At 34.6% G+C, this 15956-nt stretch overlaps 1 protein-coding gene across 8 annotated transcripts in view; it reads right to left on the bottom strand.

Moving 5' to 3' along the window:
• The window catches only part of Bcas3 (BCAS3 microtubule associated cell migration factor), a 583386-nt gene that overhangs the window by 353557 nt on the left and 213873 nt on the right, over positions 1-15956 (bottom strand). For all 8 annotated transcript variants that reach the window (XR_006846898.2, XM_046423193.2, XM_046423199.2 and 5 more), the window contains exon 15: positions 600-864. Coding sequence is in view for 7 of the 8 variants with exons in the window: in XM_046423193.2 (XP_046279149.1) it covers positions 600-864 (265 nt within the window). In the remaining variant the exon portion in view is untranslated. The remainder of the gene's footprint in view (positions 1-599; positions 865-15956) is intronic.

Raw genomic sequence — 15956 nt, 5'->3', positions numbered from 1 at the left:
TTTAATGTTAAAGAGTGGAGGAGAAAAGGGGGATCTTGGTAATGTGCTCTTTATTGATTGGAATGATGGTTACATAACTATTTGCCCTAAGATAAATAATGGCAATACACCTTTTTTGTTTGTTTGTTTTCCTATAACACACTAGTATAAATTCCACAGAGATGTATTTTAAAATAAAATGAAAATGTTGCTCTATATCAAGTATACATGAATCATGACCATTCCTCTGCAACAATGAATATTTCTCAATGAACTATAGTACTAGCCCATTATAGACAGAATGTTCTGAAAGAGATATATGAAAATGGGATTTAGTTCTCTAAAGCTATGAACACAAATTCAAAAATTTTTATTCTATTAATAGCAATTATCCCTTATACTGAAAAAATTAGGAAGTTAAAATAGCATGGTAAAGATCATTATTGTATTGGTTCAATTTTTTAAATGATTTAATAAATAAGAATGCCTTCAATGAGATTAAGATCTTTTTATTACAGGATTGGTGATGAAAATATTTATTTTAGCCTAGATTTCAAAAACTGAGGACACATTGAAGGAAGACTAAAGGGAAAAGTGAAGAGAGAGAAAATTAAGTTTACCATGCAGGGGTGAGCCAGAAGGGCTGCTTGATAGGCCTGGAACAGGACTACAGCGGCCTCCTTGCTTTGACGTCAGTTCTTGTTCAATTTCTTCCAGTCCAGCACTTTTCTGGAAACGGCTCATGCGATTAACTACTCGTGGTGACATATGTGTACGAACACAAGGCTGGCCACCATAAGGGTTGATGGGGAAAACATGAGAAGTACCCCGGAGGGTACTGACCACAACCCAACGACAGTCATGGCTGAAGCAGATGTCCTGTACCTAGAAATAAAGAAAGATACAAAAAGAGCTGAAATTATTTGAATATACCCTCAGAGCATCATTTGTCACCAAATCTGAACAGAAATGGGTGCATCATTACTGAATTTACCTAAGAACAGTTTTTAAGTAAAGAATTTTTATTTTACAGATGAGAGTTTCATAATGATGTTGATCAAAATTCCATTTTGACAAATGGTGCTAGGAAAACTGGTTATCCACACATAAAAGGATAAGACTAGGCCCTTACCTCTCACCCTGCACAAAGATCAACTCAAAATGGATCAAAGACCTAGGAATTAGAACAAAACCTATACAACTCCTAGAAGAAAACTTAAGGTCAACACCCTAGCACATAGGCATAGGAAACAACTTTCTCAATAGGACTCCTAAAGCTTAGGAAATACTGCCAAGAGTTTATAAATGGGATGGCATCAAATTAAAATGCTTCTGCACACAAAGAAAAAAAATTTTAAATGTGAAGAAAGAACCAACAAAATGGGCAAAATATCTTAGCTAGCTACTCTTCTTACACAGGGTTAATATCTAGAATATAGAAAGAACTCAAAAAACTTAACACCAACAAAAATACAAATAATTCAATTAATAAATGGGAAAATGAACCAAATAGGCACATCTAAAATGGAGAAAGACAAATGGTCAACCAACAAATATATTAAAAAAAAAAAGATCAACTTCATTAGCAGTTAGGGAAATGCAAATCAAAACCTCACTGAGACTTCATCACACATCAAAATGAAAGTCATCAAGTATTCAAACAATAATAAACACTCTTGGTGGAACTATACAACCACTATGGAAGTCAGTATGGAGGTCCTCAAAAGACTAGCCATGGAACCACCATATGATCCAGTTATACCACTCCTCGGTATTTATTCTAAGAATTAAAGTCATTGTACTATAGCAATACATGCATACCCATGTTTACAGCAGCACAATTCACAACAGCCAAACTATGGAACCAGTCTAGGTATTCATCAACAGATGAATGGATAAAGAAAATGTGGTGGGCTGGGGCTGGGGCTCAGTGGTAGAGCGCTTGCCTTGCACATGTGAGGCACTGGGTTCGATGCTCAGCACCACATATAAATAAATAAAGGTATTGTGTCTGTCTACAACTAAAAATTTTTAAAACTGTGGTATATATAGATAGTTTACTTTTATTCAGCCATAAAGAAAAATGAAGTAATGTCATTTGCAGGAAAATGGATGGAACTTGAGATCATTATGTTAAACGAAATATGCCAAACTCAGAAGCCAAGGGTCCTGTGTTTTCTCTCATATATGGAAGTTAGGGAGGAAAAAGGAAAAGAAAGGTGGGGGTGGAAGGGAATTTCATGAAAACTGAAAAGAGATCAGTAGAATAGAAGAAACAGACCAAGGAGAGGGAGGAGGAGAGGAAAAAGGGAAATACTGAGGAGTGATATTGATCAAATTATATTGTTTCCTTGTGTGCATGTATGAATATGTAACAACAAATTCAATCATTATGTACAATTACAACACACCAATAAAAATGAAAAAAAAATAATTTAAAAAATATCAATACATTTTCACATGCTAGAATCAAAAATAAAAAGAAAAACATCTTTAGACTTACTGAGTAATTTAAGCAATAGAATGAACCATGCTATCTAAAACCATTTTCCAAAATACCTATAATCAAGATCATTTCCTGGTCTGTTAATGAAAAGTAATTTCTTTCTTTCATTTTAAGAATACTTGTAATATGAAGTGGAGTTAACAATCAGTATCAAAATAGGGAGATAGAATTCTACCTAATGCTTACTTAGAAAAGTGCTATTAAAGTGATTCTATTCTATGACCCCAAGACATGTAGGCATACATGAATGAACAGAGCTGCTAAAGATATTAGCTGCCAAGTGAACTAGAGAAACTTTAATCCTTTAAATAACATTACAAGTCACCCACCCACAAAATGCAAAATGATATATCTTTTGGTATTATCAACTAGCTGGATGGGTTTCATTCATTAAAAGCAGAGAGAGTGTGTATACGTGTGTGTGTGTGTGTGTGTGTGTGTATGTATATGGGGGGGGTAATGGCAATCTAGTAATAAAATGATGACATCACTGGCATGAGTTTTGTATCTCAATTTTGGAATGCTGTTTTTTTTGTTTTGTTTTGTTTATGTTTTTTAAAATATTTATTTTTTAGTTGTAGTTGAATACAATACCTTTATTTTATTTATTATTTTTATATAGTGTTGAAGAGTGAACCCAGGGCCTCAAGCATATGCTAGGCAAGCGCTCTACCACTGAGCCACAACCCCAGCCCTGGAATGCTGTTTTGAATTAACGTTTTTTCATCATAAAACCTAAAAGCTGGGGCTCGGGTGATGGCTCAGTGGTAGAGCGCTCACCTAGCAAGTATGGGGCCCTGGGTTCGATCCTCAGCACCACATAAAAATAAATAAATAAAGGTATTATGTCCATCTACAACTAAAAAATAAATATTAAAAAAAAAAAAACATAAAAGCTGGGCAGGGAGTGGTGACACATGCCTATACTCCCAGTCACTTGCAAGGCTAAGGCAGGAGTTCCAGGCCAAACTGGACACCTTAGTGAGACCATGTTCAATCCACAGGGCTGCAAAAAATAAAAATATTAAAAAAAGGAAAGCTGAGTGGAATCTGTATCACTGACTTAATTGTACAGTACACATATCCTCACATACAACATTTTTTAAGTACGGATTAGGCAACTGTGATAAACAGAAATTGAACAAGTACAGCCTTAATTTGCTATACAAACTTCCTGTTCTCAAATGTAGGCAACAAATATATTTCAATAATTATTTTTTTTAAAACACTCCCTATTCACAATTCTAACTTGGGTACTAGGAGATTCGGGAAGCAAGGAGTACATGCTCTTAATAAGCCACATTTCAAAATGCTATGAAACTAAATCAGGGAATGATTATGGAGAGAATGTATATATGAAACCAGTGCGGATGTCTTTTAGAACTGGGGTCAACAAACTACTTCGGTAAAGGGATACACAGTAATTTTAGGCTCTACAGGTCAGAAATCAAAATCAAGGGTATTAAGTAGATACTTATAAATATAAGAGAAAAAAATTAATATAAAAATTTATTGATGAGATTCAAAATATAGTAATAATCCACTAGAATTTTTTATAATACAGATCTACTAATGAAAAGAATAAAACTCATCTTTAGGGAAGGTTTTTTTTTTTTTTTTTTTGTACTGGGGCACTTTTTTTTTTTTTTAACACAAGGGCACTTAACCACTGAGCCACATCTCCAGCCCCCTTTTTCTTTTTTCTTTTTTTTTTTTTTTTTAATTTTATTTAGAGACAGGGTCTCACTGAGTTGCTCAGCGCCTTGCTAAGTTGCTGACACTGGCTTTGAACTTGCAATCCTCCTGCCTCAGCCTCCCAAGCCGCTGGGATTACAAGGATGCACCAATACGCATGGCAAAAGGGTAAGATGTTCTCAGGTCAGTAATTAATATTGCTATAGTTTAGAAGACTCAGCAGAGTACAGAGGAATGATTATAGAAAGCCTTATTAGAAGATTTCATACAATATATGAGTTATGAACATAAGACCAATGAGATGAAAGTACTTTGAAAAATTCAATCATAAGAAGATATTTTGTTTTGTTTTCAAGGTGAATATTATTGTACTCAATTCAATAATAATACATGACAATTACAGAAAAATACTTAGTTTAAAAGAACACATACATATAAATCTAACAATCCGGAGGCTAAAATTTCTTCATCTTGGAATACAACTTTCTAGTCATCTCTTAATGCATAATTTAATACATAGTTATCCATTTATATATATGATATGTGTATGTATACAAAAGTCTACATGATTAGATTAAATGTGGCCAATTTTAAACACATAGCAATCTATAAATTTTAATAAGATTGTGAAAATAGAGGGAAACAGTGCTAAAAGTATAAAGCCCTATATATTATTATAGGCTTTACCTAAAGGTGGTATATTATGGTAAATATACCTATTCTTAAGTAGCTATATGGCCATGAGAAAGCTAATTAATAAGCTAGTTCTGCACCCTGAGGTTCTTAATGTACAGAATAAGTGATAATCTCATAGCAGTTAGTATGAACTAATTAATATAGAGAGCACTTAAAACAATACCTAGTATTGAATAAGCCCTGTACAATTAAATTCAATCACATTACCATAAAAAATATATTCCAGTTCTGTCCAAACACCTATCTCTGTTTTCACTGCTACTAATGTGGACTAAGCCACTCTCCTTTGTCTACTAGGTTACTATATTAGCCTCTTACCTGGACTCTTAATTGAAACCACCTGAAAGCAACACAAGACAAAGTAGATAAATTATACTTCTTCAACATTAAAACCTGCTGCACATCAAAGGATATTACTAAGAAAGCAAAAAAGACAAACCACAAAATGGGAGAAAATATTTGAAAAAAATACATCTGGTAAAGATCTCATATCTAAAATATATAAATAACTTACAAATCAACAATATAAAGACACTAAATGAAAATAAACAATGGATTTGAACAGAAATTTATGCAAAGAAAATACACAAATGGCCAACAAACTCATGAAAAGATGCTCAACATCTTTAAGTCACTACAAAAATGCAAATCATACCCACAGCGATAGCTAAAAGATAAAAGACCAGAACAAGTGTTATTGATGTGGTACACACATTAGAACCATCATTCATTTCTGGAAGAAATGTAAATGACACAGCCACCTATAAGGTGTTTCAAAATATTAAACACAGAGTTATCATATACCTCAGAAGTTTTACTCCTAGATGCTCAAAAGAACTGAAATTATACATTCCCACAAAAACCAGTACCCTGATGTTCATAGCAGTATTCCTAAGAGCCACAAAATAAAATTGCTCCAAATGTCCTTTTCCTAATGAATAGATAAATGGAATGCGATATATCCACATAAGTGGACTATTATTCATCCATAAAAGGAATGATTTCCAATGCAAGCTTAAAAATGAATGGACTTTGAAAGATTATGAAAGTAAAAGATGCCACACACAAAAGGCTGAATATCACACCACTCCATTTATATGAAATGTACAGACTAAACAAGTCCACAAATATAAACCAGATTAGTAAATGCCAACAGCTAGTAGGAGGTGGTATGGAGAGTGACTGCTAATAGGCACCAAGTTTATTTTGGTGTGATGAAGATGCTCTGGAATTAGAAAATAGTAATCATCATACAACTCTGAGGGTCAGTCATGGTGGCCCATGCTCGTAATCCCAGTGACTTGGGAGGCTGAGGAAAGAGGACCTCAAGTTCGAGGTCAGCCTCAGCAACTTAGACTTTCAGCAACTTAGAAAGACCCTGTCTTAAAAGGTATGGGGATGTAGTTTACTGTTAGAGCATCCCCGAGTTTAATCTCCAGTAATGAAAAAAAAAAAATACCGATCTGTGAATATACTAAAAACCATGGAATTGTATACTACATAATGGTGGACAATTTGATAAAAAGGGAAATTCTATATTTCTTTTTATAGTTTGCCAGTCCCCTAATTCTTAAAAATGTCTGTCCTGTCCTATGCTTAAAGAAAGGTATGCAGCTGCTAGGAGGCCTAAACTAACATTTTATCTAATGTCCATTTTGACTCAGTTCACATCTGGTGTTAGGTTAAAGATTTGAATATGACATGGGTAAATAGTATAACCAGATGTTCTTATTAAGTTTCCCTCTGTTCAGCATAAAAGTGTGGCATAAGAAGAAAAACTCAAGCAAAATCTCATTAGAACATGGATTATCAAGTTTAGCGCTTTTAGTTATAAAAATGTCGGGGTTTTTAATGAGATACAAATTAAAAATTAGGAGTGTTAAACTGAATGTTTTAAAATTTAGTATATGTAATTTACTATTTCTTAAATGTTTTATGTATTATTTACCATATTTCAAAAATGTCACACTCATTTCTCATTGTAATAATGTAAATTTGGATTACTAAAAACACTTAGATGCTAGAAAGCTTATGTATTTGTTTGTGAACGCATATTGTAGTCATATTCCAAGAATTTCTATGTATACAAACATTTAGGGGCAATCTGAGTAATGCCATTTTGTGTGTGTGTGTGTGTGTGTGGGGGGGGGGGTGTTCTGGGGATTGAACCCAGGGCCTTGTGCATGTGAGGCAAGCACTATATCAACTGAGCTATATCTCCAGCCCAGTAAGGCATTTTTTTAAAAATATATATTTTTTTAGTTGTAGACAAATATAATACCTTTATTTTATTTATTTATTCTTATGTGGTACTGAGGATTGAACACAGTGCCTCACACATGCTAGGCAAACGCTCTACCACTACGCCACAACCCCAGCCTGAGTAATGCATTTTTAAATTGATTTCATTGATTTAAGAATCAAATATTAGGCAACCAATATCTAATGCAGCAGACATACCCTTACATGGAACATGAAATTTCTCAAGATTTTAATTATAGTAAACATTTTATCAAAACTTAAAAATAAAACCATATAGTAAATTCACAAAAACAGATTAAATTCAAAGTATATATGAAAAAAGTGAACTGGAGTAGAGAATGAAATGTTACATCTTAGCACCTAAGATGCAGCAAAAAGCATCTTATACAACTGCAAATTCACCCTAAAACCTCAAATAACAACCTCAGTTAATAACAGAAATAAAACTTTAGGATTATTTTAACATCCTAAAATCTGAAGCAGTCTCAAACTTCAGTGTGATAAGAAGCAACTAGATTATTTAAGAAATACAAATCCTGTGTTCCCTCCTTCAGAACTCTGAATAGGTATTAAGGGGTTGGGGCATGCACACATGACCAAAAAATCTACTTTTTAAAACACTCAGAAAATTACTTACTATTGAACTAAAGTAATATTAAGTTAGAAAGCAAAATTAAATGAGTAGCAATGGCACTCCTTCCAACTGTACACCAACCTTAGAGATCATGGAAAAGACGTTTTCAAAAATGAATACATGGGCTGGGGTTGTGGCTCAGTGGTAGAGTGCTTGCCTAGCATGTGTGAGGCATTGGGTTTGATTCTCAGCACCACATAAAAAAATAAATACAAATATTGTGTCCATTTACAGCTAAAATGTTTTTTTTAAAGAATATATTAGATAATAGGAATGGTAGTGTAGGACAAGAGTAGGGCAGAGCACTGACTGTAAAGAGCAAGAAGAAATTTCTGAGATAAGAAAAATATCCTGCACCTTTTCTTTGACAACATTGAACTGATACAGAAAAATATAAAAACTATACATACTAATGGGGTACCATGTGAAGCCCTAATACATGCATACACGTGTAATCCTAAAACCAGTTCAAACACTGTTCTGTATCTTGATTGCGGTAAAGATATTTACTACTAGGTAGAAAAGTCAACACTCATCTCTAATGTCCACTCCCTCGCCTAACATTACTACAGATGCTTAATATGTGTTTGCCTAGTCTCTATTACACAAAGCTCAGAAAAGTTATGATTGGTCAGACAAAAGCAAATGGAAGTTTCAGGATTCTAAGAAAACTATCTGGTTTTCTGATAAATAAATTAACACGATTGGTGATGCCCTTTTTCCTCAACTGGTTGCCTGGAATTCTGAAATGATGTTCAAAGAAATGGCATGTATAAAACAATCACATAGGAAGGGGCAAAAATGTCAACATTGTTGCGCTTTCAAGACCAACAGCAGACTGCTTGTATAATAGTAAAATAAACTCTGATGTTTTTTTTATACTGTGAACTGAACCCACTGAGTCACATCCCCAGCTCGTTCTATTTTTTATTTTGAGATGGAGTCTCCTAAGTTGCTGAGGCTGGCTTCAAACTTGCTATCCTCCCGCGTCGGCCTCCCAAATCGCTGGAATTACAGGTGAATGCCACCACACCTGATTAAAGGCTGATTTTAAAATCTATTAAGTATACTCTTTTCTTTGGCTAAAAATACACATAATTATTCAAATAGCAACTCGTTCTCCAATCCTAAGTGGGTTGAAACAGAACAAAGAGACTTGGATAGAGTCTCAAAGCAACAGTTTTTAGATGTCTAGTGACAACCATAAAAGGCAACTCCCATATACCAATAACTAATGTGCCAAGGTCAAGGTCAGCAGATGTAATAAAAATATATGGCATGGAGCTGGGGCTATAGCTCAGCAGTAGAGCACTTGCCTTGCACTTTCGAGGTACTGGGTTCGATCCTCAGCACCACATAAAAAATAAATAAACAAAATTTTAAAAGATTAAAAAAAAAAAAAAATATATATATATATATATATATATATATATATATTGCATGTATAAAGGTCCAAGTCAGGTGTAATAAAAATATACAGAAATATAAAAAGAAATATTTGCATAACCATTAACCACACACTGTCAGAATTTTTATCCTTCAGTATCAATAAAAACACTTTTATTAAAAATGTCATATCACAGAGCAATTGTAACCAAGTGAATAGCAGTAAAAGACTACTTGAAGACAAAATAACTGGAAAGTAAGTGCAGGAAGTATAACCTACACATACTTTGACCTTACTTATTCTCTTCCCCTGTTAATTATTCGTGTTCACTTATTCATTCAGTAAATAATTACTGAATTACTATTACGTGTTTTACACCCTTTTACATGTAAAAAGTAAATAATTAGCCCATTTTTACCTGGAAACAGAGAGAAGGTTGAAGCAGAAAGGAGAAAAGTGCAGTTTGATTAAGACCTGACATGCACTGGGCCACAGTGGCACATGCCTGAGGTGGTACATGCCCATAAAACCAGCAACTTGGGAGGCTAAGGCAGGAGGATTGCCAAGTTAAAGACCAGCCTGGGCAACTCAAAATAAAAGATAAAAAGGGCTGGAGATATAACTCAGTGGTAAAGTATCCCTGGGTTTGATTCCCACCCTCAAAAAGATCAGACATTGCTGTTCTTCCTTTATCCTTTTTCGTAGAAGAAAAATGAAGTTTTCAACTGTAATCCTTTTTGTCTAACATAACACAATTTTTTATCCATACAATATGCATCAAAAACCTAGTTCCCAATAGGATTTGGCTGATGATTAAAGGAGATAATACAAACAAAGCAAATAGAATAGTAACTAGTATATTTTTTAAAGTGTAACTGTTAACAAGTACTAGATCAGTAAAATAAAGATAATGCTATATAAGACATAAAGTTCAAAATATTCTTTATTACTAACAATAGTAATATGAAGTCTCATTCAACTAGATAGAAAGGCCAGATTTTCAAAATTTTCAAAACTAATCAGAACATATGGAGACTTTAAATATTATTTTGTTCTGAAAAGACTTTTATCAGAGCTTAAAAATAACCTAATCTTGTAAGCTATCCTCTCTGTCCTTATATTTAGTGGAAAACGTTATACATCACTCATGAAAAGACAGAAAAAAAGGAGTGAAATCAAAAAAACACAGGTGAAAGGGAAAAGATGGGTAGGAAGGACTAAAAGAAAGACAGTTACCAGACAGCAAAGATCAAGGTTTTAATCCCAATTCTCACATTTTTAACTGCACAGAAGCTGAAGATACAAATCTTTTAGCCTACAAGGATATTTTCTGGTTTAAAGAAATTGGGGAGGGGGATGTGGGGACTGAATCCAGGGGTGCTCTACCAGGTGCCGTACCACTGAGTTACATCCCCAGTCTTTTTTATTTTATGTTGTTTTATTTTTATAAATTGCCCAGGCTGGCTTTAAACTTGTGATCCTCCTGCCTCAGACTCCTGAGTCACTGGGATTACAGGTGTGTGCTGCCACAGTGCCCAAGTGTTTCCAGACTTAAATAAAATATTTGCCAATAATTTATTTTTAAAAATATGCCCATCATTAAAATATGTGAGGCAACATAAATGTAGTCCTGTTGGAAGATTATACTGCTAGTTTCCTAACTGGGAAACAAAGATATTAAATAACCATCTGAGTTCCTACCCATGAAAGATTAAGAAAAAGAAAAAAAAGAAGAAAAGAAAAAGACTGAAATGATACCAAAGAAGCAGCAAGAAGAAAATACAAATGAGAGCAGAAATTAATAAAACTAAAAAATAGGTAAACAATAGAGAAAAATCTATGAAACAAAAATAACTGGTTTTTTTTTAATTTAAAAAATGCCAAAACTCCAGGGAGATTGAAAAAAATCAAAAGAGAAGAATACACAAATCATCAGTATTAGGAATGATTTAGGGGACAGCACTACAGATCCAGTACTTGTTAAATGGATTAAAAAAATCTATGAGTAACTGCATTTAAATAAACTTAGAAACTTAAAGAAAATAGGTCAGTTCTTCAAAAACCACAAACTAATTCACCCAAGATGAAATAAGTCATGTGAATACACCTATAACTTAAAACTGTGTTTCAGAAAATGGAAGAGGAAAGAGAACTTCCAACTGATTTCATGAGGCTACTAGATGCTGATAATATAAAATGTAAAATGATAAAACTTAGAAAAATGTACAGGATAAAATCTTCAGGATTGAGGATTAATCAAACAGTTCTTTAGCTTAATACAAAAAGCAAGATACATTTAAAAATCTAATAGATTGGGTCTCATCAAACTAAAAAATTTCTGCCCTGAAAGCCCACATAAGGAGGATTTAAAAAAAAAAAAAAAAAACACCAAGCTAGAGGTTGGTAGAAAAAAAAATTGCAAACTACTTACTTATTTTACAAAGGAATAGTATCTACGTAAGGATTAGTGTCAGTAGAGGAAAAACTGATAAATCTGCTCTCAGCCAAATTAAAAACATTCACTGTAGGTAAATGCTTGTACAGCTAAGCATGTACAAATTGAAGGAAGGGTTCAGTATGCTGAAGGGTTCAGTATGCTGAAGATGGTGGTAGACACATAGACTATATAAATTTGCATAAATTGATACAAATGAATACAAATAAACCTGTTGGGGTCTAAAAAATATTCGTGTATTCTATCAATGTCAGTATCCTGATTGTGAGATACCATAGTTCTAAGAAGTGTGAGTACTCAGATGAAACTGGGTAAAGTGTACATGGGCTCTTTCATTATTGTTTTGTACAGGCAGAGGTGAAACAACAAACATTCAATATTTAAAAACAGTGAATGTTAATCCTGGCTAATATAATAATACAGGGCCAGCAGTCCTCATGGGCCTGCTTCCTGATGCAGCTGGCCTAACCTTGACGGGAGATGAGGATGGGAAGTGGCCACAAATGTCATAGACTACAGGATGAAACAAGGTGGCTGGGGAAAGCAGAGGGGGAGACAGAAGGAATGTCCTGCTGTCCCTGGAAGCAGATGCTAGGAAATAGCAACTGCTACTCATAGGAGGAAAAGTGGCACCAACACTAGGGGACCAATCATGGATCTAAGGGCCAGTGAGAAGAAAGGTTAACATTCCAGAATGTCCACATATATCCAAAAGGTTCCCTCCCCTGCCACACAGGTAAGGGATAATGTTACCACATGGTGACTGTCACTGGAACAATTGATAATACTCACATTGACTGCATGTTTTCATAAGGAAAAATACATGCTGGAATGGGTTATAAAAGGAGAGGGCCCTTTAGTCCAATTAATGTACTGTCATTGTAGCTTATATTGATGTATGGATAATGGTATTAATGGCTTACATGAGTGCAATTAAATGACTGTGTCAGAGGTTATCCTTGGCCATGTACTGAGGTGATAATGGGACAAGTTCACAATAGACCACCTATTAGGCTTCCAGCTCCTTCCCACGTCATATACCAGAAACAACAGAAAATCCCAGGAGGAAAATATTTAGGTAGATTTAATGGCTGCTGGGGTACTCAGAGGTGTTATCCCAGTACAACAACGCCACCTGCCTGATGAAGCAACCAAGTACATTAGAAAGAAACTAAACCTGCTACTAATACTAAGTTCTAATCATGACTGAACAGCTGAACCACAGAGGTACAATTTTCCAGATCTGCTGTGGGATGAGTTAACTTAAACCTGAGGTGGGAAGGGCCCAACAAGACCTGCTATTCAAATGGGAACCGGGTATTCCAAAGTCCAGCCAGCCTGCCTTGAGTTTTATGCCTACACTATCTTCTACTCCACTGCCTGCAGCAATGCCACCGGCTCAACAGCCCCTTGATTCACAGAGCTCCTGTTAAATGCAAACCACTGATGGTTCAGCCAAGATGAAACACGATGATATTCATGGGGCCATGGCAGTTATATAATCCCAACAACTCTGGAAGGCTGACTAAAGTAAGGAGCAATCAGCCCAGATAATGGAGAGCCATCACCCCCACTTTAATACAGGGTTAGGCAACCTATAACAATGGGCCAATCATACTCACTATGTACATATTTTCTATGGATACATTTGTTCAAAAATGAATGAATGGGTTCCCAGGCAAGGACACAGGATTATAATACCAAAGAGAAGTACATACAGGCAAGGGTGAGCAAAATCACATGCCAAGAAAATAATTAGTCTAAGAGGTGGAGCATCAAATCACACAGGAAACTTAAGACTTGAAACTTAATGGCACCTGACCTGCTGGGTTTTATATTTTTTGGGACCAGTAAGTCTTTGATTCCTTCCCATTTGTTCCTTTTGGAATGCCTATTGTATTCATATCCCACTCTAGAATTTTAATAAATTTCATAGGTCCACTAATGGAAACAAATTTTGCCCTAAATTGAGTCAACCATATCTAATTTGGATGATTTAAATGATCAGATTGGAAATTTTTGAGGCAATGATATTTTCAAGAAATTCTGGAGTTGATCGTGTGATGGGCTTAGACTTTTAGGGATATTATACATGGCATGAACATAATTCTGAAGATGAGGGAATGAGGTTAAGGGAATGGTAGCCACCCAAAAGACATGTCCACATGTCCAAATCCTTTAAAGGGCTGACTCTTTGTCAAAATAAGTGATTAAGATACAGATTCTGAGATGAAATTATCCTGGTTGATTTAAGTTGGTATCAAAAGCCATCGCTTTTGGGGGTGGGGGGGTAATTTGGATTTAACCCAGGTATGCTCTACCACTGCACAACATCCCCAGTTCTTTTTATTTTTTATTTCAAGAAAGAGTTTCACTAAGTTGCTGAGGCCGTCTTCAAACTTGCAATCCTCCTGCCTCAACCACCCAAGTGGTTGGGATTACAGGCATGCACCACCACACCCAGTCTGATCAAATAGGAAAGAGTAGCCAAAACAAAGAAGGGTATTAAGTAGAAACTTATAAATACAAGAGAAAAAAATTAATATAAAAATTTATTGATGAGATTCAAAATATAGTAATAATCCACTAGAATTTTTTATAATACAGATCGACTAATGAAAAGAATAAAACTCATCTTTATGGAGGCATTTTTTTTTTTTTGTACTAGGGCACTTTTTTTTTTTTTTAACACAAGGGCACTTAACCACTGAGCCACATCTCCAGCCCCCTTTTTCTTTCTTTTTTTTTATTTTTTTATTTTATTTAGAGACAAGGTCTCACTGAGTTGCTCAGCACCTTGCTAAGTTGCTGACACTGGCTTTGAACTTGCAATCCTCCTGCCTCAGCCTCTCAAGCCGCTGGGATTACAGGGATGCACCAATACGCATGGCAAAAGGGTAAGATGTTCTCAGGTCAGTAATTAATATTGCTATAGTTTAGAAGACTCAGCAGAGTACAGAGAAACAGACTGATTATGTGGCTACAAGTCCAGTAATGCTGAAAGCCACCAGAAGCTAGAAAAGTTAAAGCAAAGATTCTTCCTCAGAATCTACAAAGGGAGTACAGCCTTGCTTAAACTTTAATTTTGGACTTCCATAAGAGTAAACTTCTAATATTTTAAGAAATTAGTATTAATAACTTTGGACATAATCCAGAAAAATGTGAATTTTAAACTGTGGACAGTCTCCTTAGGACTAAGCTTCCTAGGATCAACGATAAATGAATATTAAGATTTTTCTGACTGGCTATACCAGTTCATTCTCCTAATAGCAAGATACAAGATATGAGAAATTCAGTTCCTCCACTCACTGACATTTGAGAGTTTCTGAAATGAATTATGGATGCAAAAGAACTTGTGCTATTTTATTTTTAGTTTTCTTTCAAGGAGCATGTGTTTCATTTTGATGAACTATAATTTATCAATTTTTCTTTAATAAATTTTTATATTGGGGTCACATTTTTAAGAATCTATGCATAACACAAGGAGCAAAGTTTTCTCCTGTTTCTGTATAAAATGTTTATAGTTACACACTTTACTACTAACTATCATCCAATTTGAGTTAATTTGTTAAAAGATGAATCTTTTTTCATCTATACACATTTGCCAAAAATCAACTGTACATACATATGGCAAATTCTTGAATTCCCTATTGATTAACATAGGTTTAATAAGTTCGCTATCATATAGTGACAGCCCTTCTTCAACTTTTTTCTATTTTTCAAGTTATTTTGCCCATTATAAGTCCTACATATTTTCAAATGAATTTTTAGGATTAGCTATTTAATTTCAATGGGGAAAAATCCTGCTGAGATTTTGATGGGGATTACAAAGAATCTATGATCAATTTGGAAAGAAATCATCTCATAATGATATTAAGTTTCCAGCACAAGAAAATGGTCCAACTTCCCATTAATTTAGGCTTTTATTTATCCTCAGCAATTCCAGTTTTCAGAGTAAGGGTCTTGTACATGTTAATATCAGTATTTTATATTTTTAAATATCTTTAAATAATCAATTGACTGTTGCTAATATGAAGTCCAATCGATTTTCTGTATATTGAGCTATATCCTGTAATGTTGTTAAAATCATTTCATTAGTTGTCTTTTTATAGAATCATTAAGATTTTCTATATCATCACATCATCTTTGAACAACGGCAGATTTACTTCTTCCTTTTGGGCTTGATGGTGGTTTTTTCCTCATTCTCAGAGGTCTTATGCAGATCTTTGGAATTCTCTCTTTGCAGCTCTCAGGCATCTAGTACTCTGTCCCCAGAATCTATGGCCTTGGACTTCCTAGACTCTTAGCAGTATCTCATTACCTAAGGGAGACTATTAGGTTC

The sequence above is a fragment of the Marmota monax genome, unplaced genomic scaffold (assembly GCF_021218885.2).
Source record: "Marmota monax isolate L192 unplaced genomic scaffold, Marmota_monax_Labrador192_F-V1.1 WCK01_AAM20220418_F8-fsc00171, whole genome shotgun sequence".
NCBI lineage: Eukaryota > Metazoa > Chordata > Mammalia > Rodentia > Sciuridae > Marmota > Marmota monax.
The sequence above is the reverse complement of the archived record's forward strand: the minus strand, read 5'-3'. Positions and strand labels throughout refer to the sequence as shown.